General features: G+C 47.0%; 1 protein-coding gene across 8 annotated transcripts in view; it reads right to left on the minus strand.

The window, feature by feature from the left end:
- Positions 1-5,124: 5,124 nt before the first annotated feature.
- Positions 5,125-17,040, minus strand: part of KCNIP2 (potassium voltage-gated channel interacting protein 2) — a 326,572-nt gene continuing 314,656 nt past the window's right edge. For 7 of the 8 annotated variants that reach the window (XM_072131244.1, XM_072131238.1, XM_072131245.1 and 4 more), the window contains 6 exons: positions 16,604-16,673; positions 15,944-16,014; positions 13,895-14,002; positions 12,519-12,623; positions 12,132-12,194; positions 5,125-10,003 (listed from right to left, as the gene is read on the minus strand). In XM_072131244.1, coding sequence (XP_071987345.1) covers positions 9,956-10,003; positions 12,132-12,194; positions 12,519-12,623; positions 13,895-14,002; positions 15,944-16,014; positions 16,604-16,673 — 465 coding nt within the window. In that variant the 3' untranslated portion in view covers positions 5,125-9,955. Of the gene's footprint in view, positions 10,004-12,131; positions 12,199-12,518; positions 12,624-13,894; positions 14,003-15,943; positions 16,015-16,603; positions 16,674-17,040 lie in introns of all 8 variants that reach the window. The other variant, XM_072131243.1, reaches the window with a different exon arrangement.

The following is a 17,040-nucleotide window of genomic DNA, read 5'->3' on the forward strand; positions in this document are numbered from 1 at the left end:
AGTATATACAGGCCGTGTGAGTGACAGGAGAGCAGTGTGATGTATCATCTAATAGGATACACTGGAGACTCTGCACACAGTATATACAGGCCGTGTGAGTGACAGGAGAGCAGTGTGATGTATCATCTAATAGGATACACTGGAGACTCTGCACACAGTATATACAGGACGTGTGAGTGACAGGAGAGCAGTGTGATGTATCATCTAATAGGATACACTGGAGACTCTGCACACAGTATATACAGGCCGTGTGAGTGACAGGAGAGCAGTGTGATGTATCATCTAATAGGATACACTGGAGACTCTGCACACAGTATATACAGGCCGTGTGAGTGACAGGAGAGCAGTGTGATGTGTCATCTAATAGGATACACTGGAGACTCTGCACACAGTATATACAGGCCGTGTGAGTGACAGGAGAGCAGTGTGATGTATCATCTAATGGGATACACTGGAGACTGCACACAGTATATACAGGCCGTGTGAGTGACAGGAGAGCAGTGTGATGTATCATCTAATAGGATACACTGGAGACTCTGCACACAGTATATACAGGCCGTGTGAGTGACAGGAGAGCAGTGTGAGGTATCATCTAATAGGATACAATGGAGACTCTGCACACAGTATATACAGGCCGTGTGAGTGACAGGAGAGCAGTGTGGGATGTATCATCTAATAAGGATACACTGGAGACTCTGCACACAGTATATACAGGCCGTGTGAGTGACAGGAGTGCAGTGTGTGATGTATCATCTAATAAGGATACACTGGAGACTCTGCACACAGTATATACAGGCCGTGTGAGTGACAGGAGAGCAGTGTGATGTATCATCTAATAGGATACACTGGAGACTCTGCACACAGTATATACAGGCCGTGTGAGTGACAGGAGAGTAGTGTCAGGTATCATCTAATAGGATACACTGGAGACTCTGCACACAGTATATACAGGCCGTGTGAGTGACAGGAGAGCAGTGTGATGTATCATCTAATAGGATATACTGGAGACTCTGCACACAGTATATACAGGCCGTGTGAGTGACAGGAGAGTAGTGTCAGGTATCATCTAATAGGATACACTGGAGACTCTGCACACAGTATATACAGGCCGTGTGAGTGACAGGAGAGCAGTGTGATGTATCATCTAATAGGATACACTGGAGACTCTGCACACAGTATATACAGGCCGTGTGAGTGACAGGAGAGCAGTGTGATGTATCATCTAATAGGATACACTGGAGACTCTGCACACAGTATATACAGGCCGTGTGAGTGACAGGAGAGGAGTGTGATGTATCATCTAATAGGATACACTGGAGACTCTGCACACAGTATATACAGGCCGTGTGAGTGACAGGAGAGCAGTGTGATGTATTATCTAATAGGATACACTGGAGACTCTGCACACAGTGGGGCACATTTACTTACCCGGTCCGTTCGCGATCCAGCGGCGCGTTCTCTGCACTGGATTCGGGTCCGGCCGGGATTCATCAAAGCAGTTCCTCCGCCGTCCACCAGGTGGCGCTGCTGCGCTGAAGTTCGCTGGAATGCCTCGAAATACACCGGCCTATCCAAGATGAAGGTGAGTGAAATTTTCGCGACACAAATTTTTTTTTAAATGCGGCGGTTTTTCCGAATACGACGGGTTTTCGTTCGGCCACGCCCCCCGATTTCCGTCGCGTGCATACCGGCGCCGATGCGCCAAATTTCGATCGCGTGCGCCAAAAACCCGGGGCAATTCAGGTACAATCGGCGCAAATCGGAAATATTCGGGTAACACGTCGGGAAAACGCGAATCGGGCCCTTAGTAAATGACCCCCACTATATACAGGCGTGTGAGTGACAGGAGAGGAGTGTGATGTATCATCTAATAGGATACACTGGAGACTCTGCACACAGTATATACAGGCCGTGTGAGTGACGGGAGAGCAGTGTGATGTATCATCTAATAGGATACACTGGAGACTCTGCACACAGTATATACAGGCCGTGTGAGTGACGGGAGAGCAGTGTGATGTATCATCTAATAGGATGCACTGGAGCCTCTGCACACAGTATATACAGGCCGTGTGAGTGACAGGAGAGCAGTGTGATGTATCATCTAATAGGATACACTGGAGACTCTGCACACAGTACATACAGACCGTGTGAGTGACAGGAGCGCAGTGTGATGTATCATCTAATAGGGTACACTGGAGACTCTGTACACAGTATATACAGGCCGTGTGAGTGACAGGAGAGCAGTGTGATGTATCATCTAATAGGATACACTGGAGACTCTGCACACAGTATACATAGGCTGTGTGAGTGACAGGAGAGCGGTGTGATGTATCATCTAATAGGATACACTGGAGCCTCTGCACACAGTATATACAGGCCGTGTGAGTGACAGGAGAGCAGTGTGATGTATCATCTAATAGGATACACTGGAGACTCTGCACACAGTATATACAGGCCGTGTGAGTGACAGGAGAGCAGTGTGATGTATCATCTAATAGGATACACTGGAGACTCTGCACACAGTATATACAGGCCGTGTGAGTGACAGGAGAGCAGTGTGATGTGTCATCTAATAGGATACACTGGAGACTCTGCACACAGTATATACAGGCCGTGTGAGTGACAGGAGAGCAGTGTGTGATGCATCATCTAATAGGATACACTGGAGCCTCTGCACACAGTATATACAGGCCGTGTGAGTGACAGGAGAGCAGTGTTATGTATCATCTAATAGGATACACTGGAGACTCTGCACACAGTATATACAGGACGTGTGAGTGACAGGAGCGCAGTGTGTGATGTATCATCTAATAGGATACACTGGAGACTCTGCACACAGTATATACAGGCTGTGTGAGTGACAGGAGAGCAGTGTGATGTATCATCTAATAGGATACACTGGAGACTCTGCACACAGTATATACAGGCCATGTGAGTGACAGGAGAGCAGTGTGTGATGTATCATCTAATAGGATACACTGGAGACTCTGCACACAGTATATACAGGCCGTGTGAGTGACAGGAGAGCAGTGTGAGGTATCATCTAATAGGATACACTGGAGACTCTGCACACAGTATATACAGGCTGTGTGAGTGACAGGAGAGCAGTGTGATGTATCATCTAATAGGATACACTGGAGACTCTGCACACAGTATATACAGGCCGTGTGAGTGACAGGAGAACAGTGTGATGTATCATCTAATAGGATACACTGGAGACTCTGCACACAGTATATACAGGCCGTGTGAGTGACAGGAGCGCAGTGTGATGTATTATCTAATAGGATACACTGGAGACTCTGCACACAGTATATACAGGCCGTGTGAGTGACAGGAGAGCAGTGTGAGGTATCATCTAATAGGATACACTGGAGACTCTGCACACAGTATATACAGGACGTGTGAGTGACAGGAGAGCAGTGTGATGTATCATCTAATAGGATACACTGGAGACTCTGCACACAGTATATACAGGCCGTGTGAGTGACAGGAGAGCAGTGTGATGTATCATCTAATAGGATACACTGGAGACTCTGCACACAGTATATACAGGCCGTGTGAGTGACAGGAGCGCAGTGTGATGTATCATCTAATAGGATACACTGGAGACTCTGCACACAGTATATACAGGCCGTGTGAGTGACAGGAGAGCAGTGTGAGGTATCATCTAATAGGATACACTGGAGGCTCTGCACACAGTATATACAGGCTGTGTGAGTGACAGGAGAGCAGTGTGAGGTATCATCTAATAGGATACACTGGAGACTCTGCACACAGTATATACAGGCCGTGTGAGTGACAGGAGAGCAGTGTGATGTATCATCTAATAGGATACACTGGAGACTCTGCACACAGTATATACAGGCTGTGTGAGTGACAGGAGAGCAGTGTGATGTATCATCTAATAGGATACACTAAAGACTCTGCACACAGTATATACAGGCTGTGTGAGTGACAGGAGAGCAGTGTGATGTATCATCTAATAGGATACACTGGAGACTCTGCACACAGTATATACAGGCCGTGTGAGTGACAGGAGAGCAGTGTGATGTATCATCTAATAGGATACACTGGAGACTCTGCACACAGTATATACAGGCAATGTGAGGCGGGAGTTTCATAAGGACATATCTGTAGACAGGGGCACAATTATTAAAGCCCCTGCATCAGTTTTCTGTCGGACTTTGCAAGTTCCTTTAGGTATATATCTACCATTAGAGTCCAACATGATAAACCAGGGACATTACTTAAAGATCCAGGCACTGTGACTGTGGTATCTTCTTATATTTCTTATCTGTGGCCTCCTTCTTTCCAAGTTCAACTTTTATAATTATGCCAATGAATCTGAGTGTTACCAGAGCCCCTCAATGGTGTGGCTTCAAGGGCTGTTACACTGTGCAGGAGCACTTCCCTCTCCCCCTGCACTACCATGCTGCTAGGTTACACTAGGCAGAGGGACAGAGCAAGACGTGTAACAGCTCATTGTAACAGTCTGTGAATATGCAGCACGGAGGAACTCTGGTAACACCCCCTAGAGCTCTCATGGCTTATTAGCAGGATGATAAGTTGATTTTAAAAGGAAGGAGTCCATGGGTACCAAATATAAGAAGATCTTTGAGTAAGTGTCCCTGGTTTATCATGATGGATTTTGATGGTAGATTTCCTTTAAAGAAATGGGCAGGAACTGGATCTTTACCTGCAACTCACATTTCCAATTCTGTATTTTAGGTTCCATAGCACACGGATCCACAAGCCTGATGCTACCTTAAAGATAATCGGACACCAGAATCTTGTTTCTAGGTACAAGATGTCTGAAGTGTCTTTTCCCCTACAGCCTATTAACTTGACTCATCTCAGACGAAAAAATGACTCTTCTCTGCTCATTGTCACATGACTTTGATGGAGATTTTTTTTTTTAATTGCTAAACGGGTGAGATTTTACATAAAAGAGAAATCTAGAAAGGATATTTAATCTAGTAAAAGCGGGGATTGATGGTTTAATGGGGTAAAATCTGTTGACGGGTTCCTTTTAACTCTTGGTTGGACTGTGGCAGCCATAAGGTTCTGACTTAACAATATTACCCAAATCAGAAAGAAAAAGAGGCGACACGTGGAGGGGGCGCGTCCTGTGCATAGCAGTCTTTGATTTTTATTTTTTTTTTCAATTTTGTACAAAATATACATTTCTAATTTTTTTTATTTTATTTTATTAGGTTTTTTTTTTTGTTTTTAATTTGCAAAGCAGCTATCAGAGGCTAACAAACCAGACACGTCTGAATACAGGGGGTGAGTTACCTATATACACAGCTCATGCGTTAGTAAGTGAGGTTTAGGTCCCAATTCCTAATCAGTGCGGTTTTAACCCCTTCCCCTCCCCCAACCAGCCAATAATTAGGATGAAAACAGGCATTCAGTCGACGAAACACGAGGAAGAAGACGCCGATTGGACCTTCCTCCGGGTCATGTCAGAGAGATGAGGTTAGTACAGACGTCCAGTCAATAACTTTCATGCTGGGAGACGTCTCCCGAGGTCCGGTCCTAGGAGCCGGGGAGAAGCTGGAGGGAGTCTTTCCAGTTCCAGCAGTGGGATATTGCTCATTGTGTTTCTCAGCTCTTCCTATACACCGGACGAGCTATACATTATCTCTGGATATCTATAGCATGCTACTATATACGTTATTATGTGTTACCCACCCCCCCCCCACCTATAAAAACAGCACAAAGGGTGTCCCTTAAAATTCTCACCTAGTGGAAGATTATTGCACTTTCCTAAAAAATAATAATTACGTGCATAGAATTTCCGAGATCGCTAAGCGTCCATCTCCTGTCCGAGGTCCCAGCAAGCCGAGTACATTCTCTGGTACAAAGGTCCGAAGCTGCAGCAGTGAAGGATTGCTTCTACCACTTTCTTCCAAAAACGGCGCCACCCCTGACCGTAGGAGGTACGTGGTATTGCAACTTAACTGTAATACCGCAACAAACCATCAGGTGGGGCTCTGTTTATGGAAGAGGGCAGCCATGTTTTTGTTACACAGATGACCACTTTAAAATTCTGGTATGTTGGGAGTTGTAGTCACTCAACAGCGAGTAGTTGGATATTCCATACTAACTGTCTCCTTGGTGGCTGTAGCTTCACTTATTACCTAGTGGGTATTTTGCCCTAGGAATCTATTCTTAAAGGGATTGCCCAGAAGGTAACTCCAATCCACAGGATAGGGAATTGGGGTCTAACAACTGGGACCCCCTTCATATAAACAGGACCCCCACTTTCCCCCCCAACAATTAGGTGAAGAGGGAACCTTTTCTCACTAATTGGTGGAGTAGCAGAACACATGTTCGGGCTGTTGCTACACCCATTAGAGGATGGAATCCCCATTTTCCTAATTGTTGGGGTCCCACACCGATTAAGAAGTTATCCCCTATCTTTTGGATTGGGGATAACGTCCCAAGTTTGGACAATCCCTTTAAATGAGGTCATTAGTATGGGATCCAACCTCTAGGAAGCCCACCCATGAATATGATAAAGGGCGGAGCTGCGGATGAAGGCGGAGCCTCTATGACCAATGAGGTTGATCATGTGTTCCCGGGAGGTTGGACTTTCAAAGGATGGATCTTTAAAGCCCCAGGGAGCCCTTTAGATATGCAAATAGGTGGCAATAGAAAAAAACTTTTTTTTTTTTTAAAAAGCCACATGTGATGCCAGAGAAACTCGGGGCCCGCGTTGAATGTGTAAACGGAAAGAGCGAAAAATATATATATGTATTTTTTAAATAAATACAAGAAAGCGATAAAATAGGAGGCTGATGTTATCGTGAATAAGTCAAGATCTAGAGAGAAAACGAAAACCAAAGCGAACGCCGGAAATAATACAGAAAACTCCGCCCAAATGGAGCATAGACATGTGACCGGGACTGGTACACGCCCACTTGTATGTAACATGCATTCAGGCACATACATGTAGACCACAGGCAAGGTAAGGGCTGAGCCCCTGGCAGATTAGAACGCAGACCCCCTTACCATCCAAGATGTTCTATGCTATCTGCTATTGTTATAATAAACTGACATCTCTAATAGTAGATACTTCAAGTGCTGTGAGGGCGTGTCCTCACACTGCTGTGCTCTTAGCTCACTGCATTGAGCTGCTCCACCGCCTCTCAGGCTGTTCTTCAGGAGACCAGTGCTAGTTAGCAACCCTGGGGAACTGTATAGTCATACATTTAGATATACTGTTAGTAGCAGCAGGACTGTAAAATATAGGGATTTCTATTCCAGGATTGTAGCTAATCTGAGGGCACTTGGGCAGTACCCCGACACTGCTGTGCTTTCTGCACTACTCTACAGCCCCTCCCTCATGAGTCTGTAGTAGTCAAATAGAAGATTGCTACTGCTTTTATTAAAAGCAGAATAAGGGGTGGGGGGGGGGGTCTGTGGTTCTTAGTGCAGAGAGCTTAGAGCACAGCAGTGTGAGGACACCCCCCTAGTGCACTTGGAGAAGCTACACTCCTGGAATATACATCCACATATCACAGTCCTGCTGCTACTAACAACATACACAGAGATTACACATCTCTCCAGGGACAATCCCTGACACTGCTTGTATGTGCTGACAGGCGTCCCTTTAAAAAAAAAAAAAAACATCTCTTTAAAGCTGCATTTATAAAGATTTTATATTGGAAGATAGAGATTGCTGCCTTCTAGTAATTGGGTACATAGCTAAGTTTTCTATCATTTATTTGGCATTTATATTCACACCATATTTTTCTAGTCCTATCCTCCAATCACATCCAAAGCTGCAGTTATAATTTGATTGACTCAAAGACATATTGCTGCCCCCTTGTGGTTCTTCTTTGATGCATTGCACTATAAGGTTATTTTCCCCAGATGCAGCTCATCCGTGCAGCATATCACTTTGCTGTTCGGGTTATGCCTGTCAGCACCGTGCTGACAGGCTCCACTCTGCAGGATGCAAAATCTTGACTGCCAAACTCGTGTATAACATTTAAATAAATTATGTCAAAAATAATTTTATGTAAATGTAGCTTAATATATCTCTAAAAGTCTTTACGCACGGGTGCGGTTCTCTGCAAATGGAGATTTACGTGCCCAGCGGGCGGGGCTAAGACATGCAAGTGCTCAGATTACCCCTCCCCTTTGGTCTTGCTTCACGACTCCAGCGTTGTCCTACATTCCTTTTCTGCACTGGCAACAATGAAGCCAAATATCAAGACTGGGGCGGGGTTTATTTCAGAGACACCGGACCGCCCACTGGGCACTTGCATCTCATTTGCATATGAGATAAATGTGAATTGTTTCGGCGACTGCAGATATGTTTGCACCCCCGATCTGATAGAAGGGAGCTGATAGACTCCATTTAAAAATTGGTCCACCGTATTTACCATGAAAACCTTCAAGGGGCGGGCTGCTGCACCTTGTAAAACAAGGTGTATGTCCACCTTATGAGATAAGTGCTAGCGGACACACATGCTCAGTCACACTCTCTCTTCACTGCCACTGAGCCATTGTTCACTGTACAACAGAAAATCAAAATTCATTTTTGGCCTGCTTGTCAGGGAAGGAGCAAAGCCTGTGCAGTAACATGACAGCATAGGTCAGAAGACTCCCCCCTACAGAGGAATTACTAGAGGGTTTACTATTTTATCAGCTGGGGAAGGAGACTGATTCTGAGCAGCTGCCAGATTTATGAGATCATATGTTATGGATGAATCTCTGGACCCCAAACTGTTTACTCATATCCCCACCATTCTTAAAATTATGCAAATTAGCACTCATTCAGAAAATGAGAAACTCTAGTGCCATCTATAATTAGTAACTTGACAAAGGGGATGTCCCAAATTTTTTCATGGGTCTGGGACAAGTGTGAGGTCACCGGGGGCCATTTGTCGGGACCCCTAACAATCATGAGGATCAGGAATCTTATGGGTCCATAAAGCGCCACTCTATTCACTTCTATGGGGCTGATGGAGATCATGTGACATGACCCCTTTAAAGAGCCTCCGTCTAGTGAAAGGGGCCTATGGAAACGTAATAGTATACTCTGAGCGTATATTACTGTTTATGTAAAGCTAAGTGCATATTTAGCCTAATTTGCATAATTTACCCAGGGTGCATTGCCTACAAGATCAATCTCCTACAGCAAGGGTGACACTCTCCACATACAAAATTCCCAATTTTGCACTCACCGATTCCCAAATCGTAAAGGTGCTCTCTAATATAAGTGCTATATCTGAGACTACCTGCGGGGGCGCTCAAGAGGTGCAGAGTGACATCTTCATTTGGGGATCTTAAAGGCATCTCAGATGACGTGGAGTTCACCTTTAAGAGTGCACACCCATCGATAGACAGTGACCGGTTCAATGTCGGCAACTCTACAGGAGCATTGATATAACATACCCGTTATCTTTCTCCGAGTAGGGGTGACTCGCCTATAGAGGGGGCACGTGGGGTAATGTCCCATCTTTTAGGGTAATTATGGTAACTATGCTATAGTGATATATGAAGGAGCAAATGATGGGTTGAGAAGTTCTCATTTGTTGGTGATGGACCATGGTATGTCCTTAAAGATGGCGCTGTGATAAGTGAGCATCAACGCAGTCCGGAACTACTATCATCTGAAAGAAATACAAGAAGTTTCTAAGGTTTCCCTGGTTTTCGGAAGTCAGCTGGAAGTTTCTTCGGAGCCTACAGGATCTATGCAGACGTCCTCACGGGAGAAGACCTCTTCCATCATGAAGGTGGAGGGATCCGATTGTACTTAGACGATACCTTTGGATCTTCAAGTGAGGGACCGGCTCCTTTAGGTGTTTACATCAGCCAGGACATGGTACAGAGATTAGGATTGCATTCTTAGATTGCATCGGATGGGTGCGCACCCACATTGTCCATGTAAAAGTGTGACCTCAAACAAAAAAGGAAAATCTTGGAGACCACCGGTTCGCTAAATGACGTTGTCAAAGAGCTGCATCGATCTCATGATGTTCTCATCCTGCAGGCGAGAGAGCGAGGAAGCACAAAGGTCACATCCAAAGGATTGGGAAGTATGGTGCCCGCTGCTAACAATGAGGGACCTGGCAAAGCCATGGACTACAGTATGGGCGCTTCTACAACTGGCACCACAGTATGGGCACTGCTAGAGCTGTCACTACACTATGGGCACTGCTAGAGCTGTCATTATAGTATGGGCACTGCTAGAGCTGTCACTACAGTATGGGCACTGCTAGAGCTGTCATTATAGTATGGGCACTGCTAGAGCTGTCACTACAGTATGGGCACTGCTAGAGCTGTCATTATAGTATGGGCACTGCTAGAGCTGTCATTATAGTATGGGCACTGCTAGAGCTGTCACTACAGTATGGGCACTGCTATGACTGGCACCACACTATGGGCACTGCTATGACTGGCACCACACTATGGGCACTGCTATGACTGGCACCACACTATGGGCACTGCTAGAGCTGTCACTACAGTATGGGCACTGCTAGAGTTGTCACTACAGTATGGGCACTTCTATAACTGGCACCACAGTATGGGCACAGCTAGAGCTGTCACTATAGTATGGGCATTGCTAGAGCTGTCATTATAGTATGGGCACTGCTAGAGCTGTCACTACAGTATGGGCACTGCTATGACTGGCACCACACTATGGGCACTGCTAGAGCTGTCATTACAGTATGGGCACTTCTACAACTGGCACCACAGTATGGGCACTGCTAGAGCTGTCATTATAGTATGGGCACTGGTAGAGCTGTCACTACAGTATGGGAACTGCTAGAGCTGTCACTATAGTATGGGCACTGCTAGAGCTGTCATTATAGTATGGGCACTGGTAGAGCTGTCACTACAGTATGGGCACTGCTAGAGCTGTCACTATAGTATGGGCACTGGTAGAGCTGTCATTATAGTATGGGAACTGCTAGAGCTGTCACTACAGTATGGGCACTTCTACAACTGGCACCACAGTATGGGCACTGCTAGAGCTGTCATTATAGTATGGGCACTGCTAGAGCTGTCACTACAGTATGGGAACTGCTAGAGCTGTCATTATAGTATGGGCACTGCTAGAGCTGTCACTACAGTATGGGCACTGCTAGAGCTGTCATTATAGTATGGGCACTGCTAGAGCTGTCACTATAGTATGGGCACTTCTACAACTGGCACCACAGTATGGGCACTGCTAGAGCTGTCACTACAGTATGGGCACTGCTAGAGCTGTCACTATAGTATGGACACTTCTACAACTGGCACCACAGTATGGGCACTGCTAGAGCTGTCATTATAGTATGGGCACTGCTAGAGTTGTCACTACAGTATGGGCACTTCTACAACTGGCACCACAGTATGGGCACTGCTAGAGCTGTCACTACAGTATGGGCACTGCTAGAGCTGTCACTACAGTATGGGCACTGCTAGAGCTGTCATTATAGTATGGGCACTGCTAGAGCTGTCATTATAGTATGAGCACTGCTATGACTGGCACCACAGTATGGGCACAGCTAGAGCTGTCACTATAGTATGGGCACTGCTAGAGCTGTCACTATAGTATGGGCACTTCTACAACTGGCACCGCAGTATGGGCACTGCTAGAGCTGTCACTATAGTATGGGCACTGCTATGACTGGCACCACAGTATGGGCAGTGCTAGAGCTGTCACTATAGTATGGGCACTTCTACAATTGGCACCATAGTATGGGCACTGCTAGAGCTGTCACTATAGTATGGGCACTTCTATAACTGGCACCATAGTATGTGCACTGCTAGAGCTGTCACTATAGTATGGGCACTTCTATAACTGGCACCATAGTATGTGCACTGCTAGAGCTGTCACTATAGTATGGGCACTCGTATAACTGGCACCATAGTATCGACACTCCTGTAACTGGCACAACAGGACGGGCAATGTCATGGATTGCACCACAGCATGGCCAAGGGTTTGCCTCCCACTACTATATGGACAAGGCTGTAAATGACACTACATTATAGGCAATTCTCTGACTGGTACTGCAGTATGGGCACTACAATGTGGGCACTGATGAGACTGGCACATCTGTAGATATACCACCATGTCTGGTGCTGTAGTCAAAGCTCCTTCAAGTCCTCGGCTGCCACGTTCTTACCTTCTGACATGATTCAATGAATTCTTCAATGGTAACTACTCCATCCTTATTCTTGTCCATTTTCTGAAAAAAAAACCCCATGAAATTAAGGAAAAAATTTTTAAGGGGAGTCAGAGCTTTATTTTCTGATTAAAAAAGATCCAAATGGTAACTGAGAATTTAGAAAAATCTGATAATCTACACTGACCACTAGAGGGAGCTCATTACTTGCTGACTGAAACCTCAGACTACACAGGAGTGTTTGGAGTCTGTTACTATGGTAACACATGGGTCTACATTGTTATTATTATTTGGATATACGCTGGATTCTTAAAAAAAAACAAAACCTTGACATCTCTTCTGCAGCTGCACAGTGTGAACAAAGTGCGTCCAAGCTGAAGAAGTCACCTGAAAAAAATTCTCCACGTGTTCCCTGGGAGCCTCGTCCCGCATGTTGGGGTAGGTGTATTTGCCCATCATGTCGTATATCGCTTTCATGATGTCCATCATTTCCTGTGGAGACAAGGTGACAGAGTCACAAACTGCAGAACTAAATCTATCGGCGTTAGAGCAAATTTTTAAAAAAAATTTCGGCAGAATTTTTTGGATCTCTTCTAATTGATCTGCAACGTTTTCTAAATAATTACCATAGTTATTTTTAATTGTAACAAATCCACTTCTCCCTATCCCCTATATGTCCCCCCCCCCCCGACCTCTTACTCTTCCAGGGTTTGTAGATCCTCCCAAACCCCAATCCACTAAAACATATCCAATACATTGGGGCACAATTCCTAAGGGCTTTGCGCCAGTTTTCTATCGGTATTTGCACGTTTTTTTCTTAAATAAAGGTATTTAAGAAGTGTCTGCGCCACATTTGTGACCCTTTTGTGTTGCGGCTGCACTATTCTTCACGTGACTCCAATTTCTGCACTGAAGGGGGCGCTCCCGAGCTCAGTCGGACCGTGCAACACATTTATCATGCAAAGTCCGACAGAAGTGTGTCGCACGCCCCAAAAAAGTTGGTGCCCTCTATTGGGGCCGTGCAGGGGGCCCCCTGCACACTATACAGGACATTGCACATAGCACACACTGCACTGGTCTTAGTAAATGTACCCCCAATGTAACCAAATGTAACAACATTCTAAAATCTAAATGTTCTTTATAAATATTTGGACTTAGTTTTAGTAGAAGGTGGTAGAGGTAGATTTTGGATGTGTGGCTCATCCCTGCGCATCTTTTATAAATGTATTACCTGGCTGTCAGGTTATAAACCTTCTAATCTATATATGCAAATTACCTAGTGGGGGTGGAGTCATCTTTGTGAGCTCTGGGGACCGGGGGCTAAGGCCCTGATTAGCCTGTGTAGTGCCAGGTGGCCTAATAGGAAGCGAACTTGGACCTTTCAGAGGACCCCTGTGACATCGGCTGCTGACCTCACTCCCTCTGCAGCGGCTTAGACATCGTGATTCATGTTTGACCACGGTGTCTAAGGGGTTAAACACCCGGGATTGGAGCTTTTCCGATCCTGGGTGTTAGTGCTGCAGCTGAAATGTGGATCGTTTTCTGATGCGGATACGTAGAAAGGCGTCACATCGGAAGAAGCACCTTAAGCGTTCGCCGTAAAGACCTGGTGCAGCGCCGGTTTACGTGTTAAAGGGGCGTGGCTGTGCAGTAGGGGGCGCGGCCTATTAGTATATTTGGCACCCAGAATCTATTTCATGATAATTGTATCAATATTATTAGCCCAGAATAGAAATGTGTTAGTCTTCGTATCACTCGGTTACCTCTTTAGTGATGCAGCCATCTTTATTCAAGTCGTACAAGTTAAAGGCCCAGTTGAGTTTGTCGTCTATGCTCCCGCGTAGGATAATGGACAATCCCGCTACAAAATCCTAGAGGAAATGGAATCACAAACAAGTGGATCAAATTTTAACATTTCACAGGGTAGGTGGGGGTCTGACTGCTGGGACCCCCCCACTGGTCTCAGGAATCCCATCCCTGTATGAATGGAGGCTCCCAAGCTATTGCCTGTGGGATAGGGGTAGGACCAGGACTGTGGGATAGGGGTAGGACCAGGACTGTGGGATAGGGGTAGGACCAGGACTGTGGGATAGGGGTAGGACCAGGACTGTGGGATAGGAGTAGGACCAGGACTGTGGGATAGGGGTAGGACCAGGACTGTGGGATAGGAGTAGGACCAGGACCAGGACTGTGAGATAGGGGTAGGACCAGGACTGTGGGATAGGGGTAGGACCAGGACTGTGGGATAGGGGTAGGACCAGGACTATGGGATAGGGGTAGGACCCGGACTGTGGGATAGGAGTAGGACCAGGACCAGGACTGTGAGATAGGGGTAGGACCAGGACTGTGGGATAGGGGTAGGACCAGGACTGTGGGATAGGGGTAGGACCAGGACTGTGGGATAGGAGTAGGACCAGGACCAGGACTGTGGGATAGGGGTAGGACCAGGACTGTGGGATAGGGGTAGGACCAGGACTGTGGGATAGGGGTAGGACCAGGACTATGGGATAGGGGTAGGACCCGGACTGTGGGATAGGGGTAGGACCAGGACTGTGGGATAGGGGTAGGACCAGGACTGTGGGATAGGGGTAGGACCCGGACTGTGGGATAGGGGTAGGACCCGGACTGTGGGATAGGGGTAGGACCCGGACTGTGGGATAGGGGTAGGACCAGGACTGTGGGATAGGGGTAGGACCCGGACTGTGGGATAGGGGTAGGAGCCGGACTGTGGGATAGGGATAGGACCCGGACTGTGGGATAGGGATAGGACCCGGACTGTGGGATAGGGGTAGGACCCGGACTGTGGGATAGGGGTAGGACCCGGACTGTGGGATAGGGGTAGGACCAGGACCAGGACTGTGAGATAGGGGTAGGACCAGGACTGTGGGATAGGGGTAGGACCAGGACTGTGGGATAGGGGTAGGACCAGGACTGTGGGATAGGAGTAGGACCAGGACCAGGACTGTGAGATAGGGGTAGGACCAGGACTGTGGGATAGGGGTAGGACCAGGACTGTGGGATAGGGGTAGGACCAGGACTGTGGGATAGGAGTAGGACCAGGACCAGGACTGTGGGATAGGGGTAGGACCAGGACTGTGGGATAGGGGTAGGACCAGGACTGTGGGATAGGGGTAGGACCAGGACTATGGGATAGGGGTAGGACCAGGACTGTGGGATAGGGGTAGGACCAGGACTGTGGGATAGGGGTAGGACCAGGACTGTGGGATAGGGGTAGGACCCGGACTGTGGGATAGGGGTAGGACCCGGACTGTGGGATAGGGGTAGGACCCGGACTGTGGGATAGGGGTAGGACCAGGACTGTGGGATAGGGGTAGGACCAGGACTGTGGGATAGGGGTAGGAGCCGGACTGTGGGATAGGGATAGGACCCGGACTGTGGGATAGGGGTAGGACCCGGACTGTGGGATAGGGGTAGGACCCGGACTGTGGGATAGGGGTAGGACCAGGACTGTGGGATAGGGGTAGGACCAGGACTGTGGGATAGGGGTAAGACCCGGACTGTGGGATAGGGGTAGGAGCCGGACTGTGGGATAGGGATAGGACCCGGACTGTGGGTGAGGGGTAGGACCCGGACTGTGGGTGAGGGGTAGGAGCAGGCTGGTCATGTGCTCCTCCGCTATTGCCTGTAGGATCTGCGGCTCCATTTAAAAGGGGGGGGGGTCCAAGTTCTTGGGATCTCAGCGACTTTCAATGATTGCAACCCCCCTGATCACAAAGTCGTCAAGTAGCCTGTGCAAAGGGGATAACTTAAAACAACTGGAATTCCCCTTTAAGTGCAACCATAACTCTCACCTCAAAGCTGACGGAGCCGTTGTGATCGGTGTCAAAAGCCTCGAATAGAAAATGTGCGTACATGCTGGAATCTGGGACAGAAACAGACAGTTAGTGACAAGGAAACATGATCCTAAGGCACAAGCTGACAGCGCCATACACTGAGCGGTGGCCATGCCATGCTACTGCAGCTGCCACCCACTCTAATGGGAGCTGAACTGCAGTATCCAGATGCAGCCACTGATCAGCACAAAGTGCTGTTTGTGTCCTATGCCCTGTCATATAGCGGCAGTCGTATACCGGTTTGGACTCTATTTGGGTTTATAAATTTCATTATCTGTAACAAATGTGCCTCAAATTGGAATGAGGAGAATCGCAGTTATTGGGGAGTATTTAATAATTGCCTGTTACCTTGAACGGTCCCCCCCCCCCTTTTTTTTTAACACCAATTACCTTTAAAAAGTTTTGGGGATTTTTGCACCGTAAACCCAGTGGGATGAATAACATTCAGAACGATCATGTATTACCTGAAGGAGACAGCAGAGGGAGCTCTAGCACCGCACAGAACTTGTCATATCATGAAGAGTTCGGAAACTTTTCCCTACATTCTTACTGCTGCCTCCAATCTGAGGATCTTTCCTGCAGCTTGATATTATGATGGAAAGATACTGGGTTACTCACCTCCTTGCGGAAAAAACTGGGAGTAAATCTGCTTGAAGTTTTCTTCATTGACGATGCCGCTCGGACATTCCTGTACACAAGGGAAGCAGATGTAATGTCACTGCAGGAAGCAATCACAGGACGGACATGTCGTCCGCTTCTACCTGGACTATCCTGGTCTTCAGTACTTACTCTCTAATCTACTCACCTGTCAAAACCAGTGCAAAGAAGGAGGTAACTGCACATAATATTGTGAATCATGATATTGATTAAGCGTTGTATGGTGCTCTGGCTTCAGCGCTGTATGGCGGTATTATTTTTAATGCTGTATGGTAGTAATGCTGAAGCAATTTTATAAAGCTGTCTGCTGTATGGTGGCATTTGATGTAGGTGGTATAATTGGAGCGCCGTGTGGTAGTATAATTAATAGTACTGTATAGCCGTAACGTTTAAGCAGT

The sequence above is a fragment of the Engystomops pustulosus genome, chromosome 11 (assembly GCF_040894005.1).
Source record: "Engystomops pustulosus chromosome 11, aEngPut4.maternal, whole genome shotgun sequence".
Classification (NCBI taxonomy): domain Eukaryota; kingdom Metazoa; phylum Chordata; class Amphibia; order Anura; family Leptodactylidae; genus Engystomops; species Engystomops pustulosus.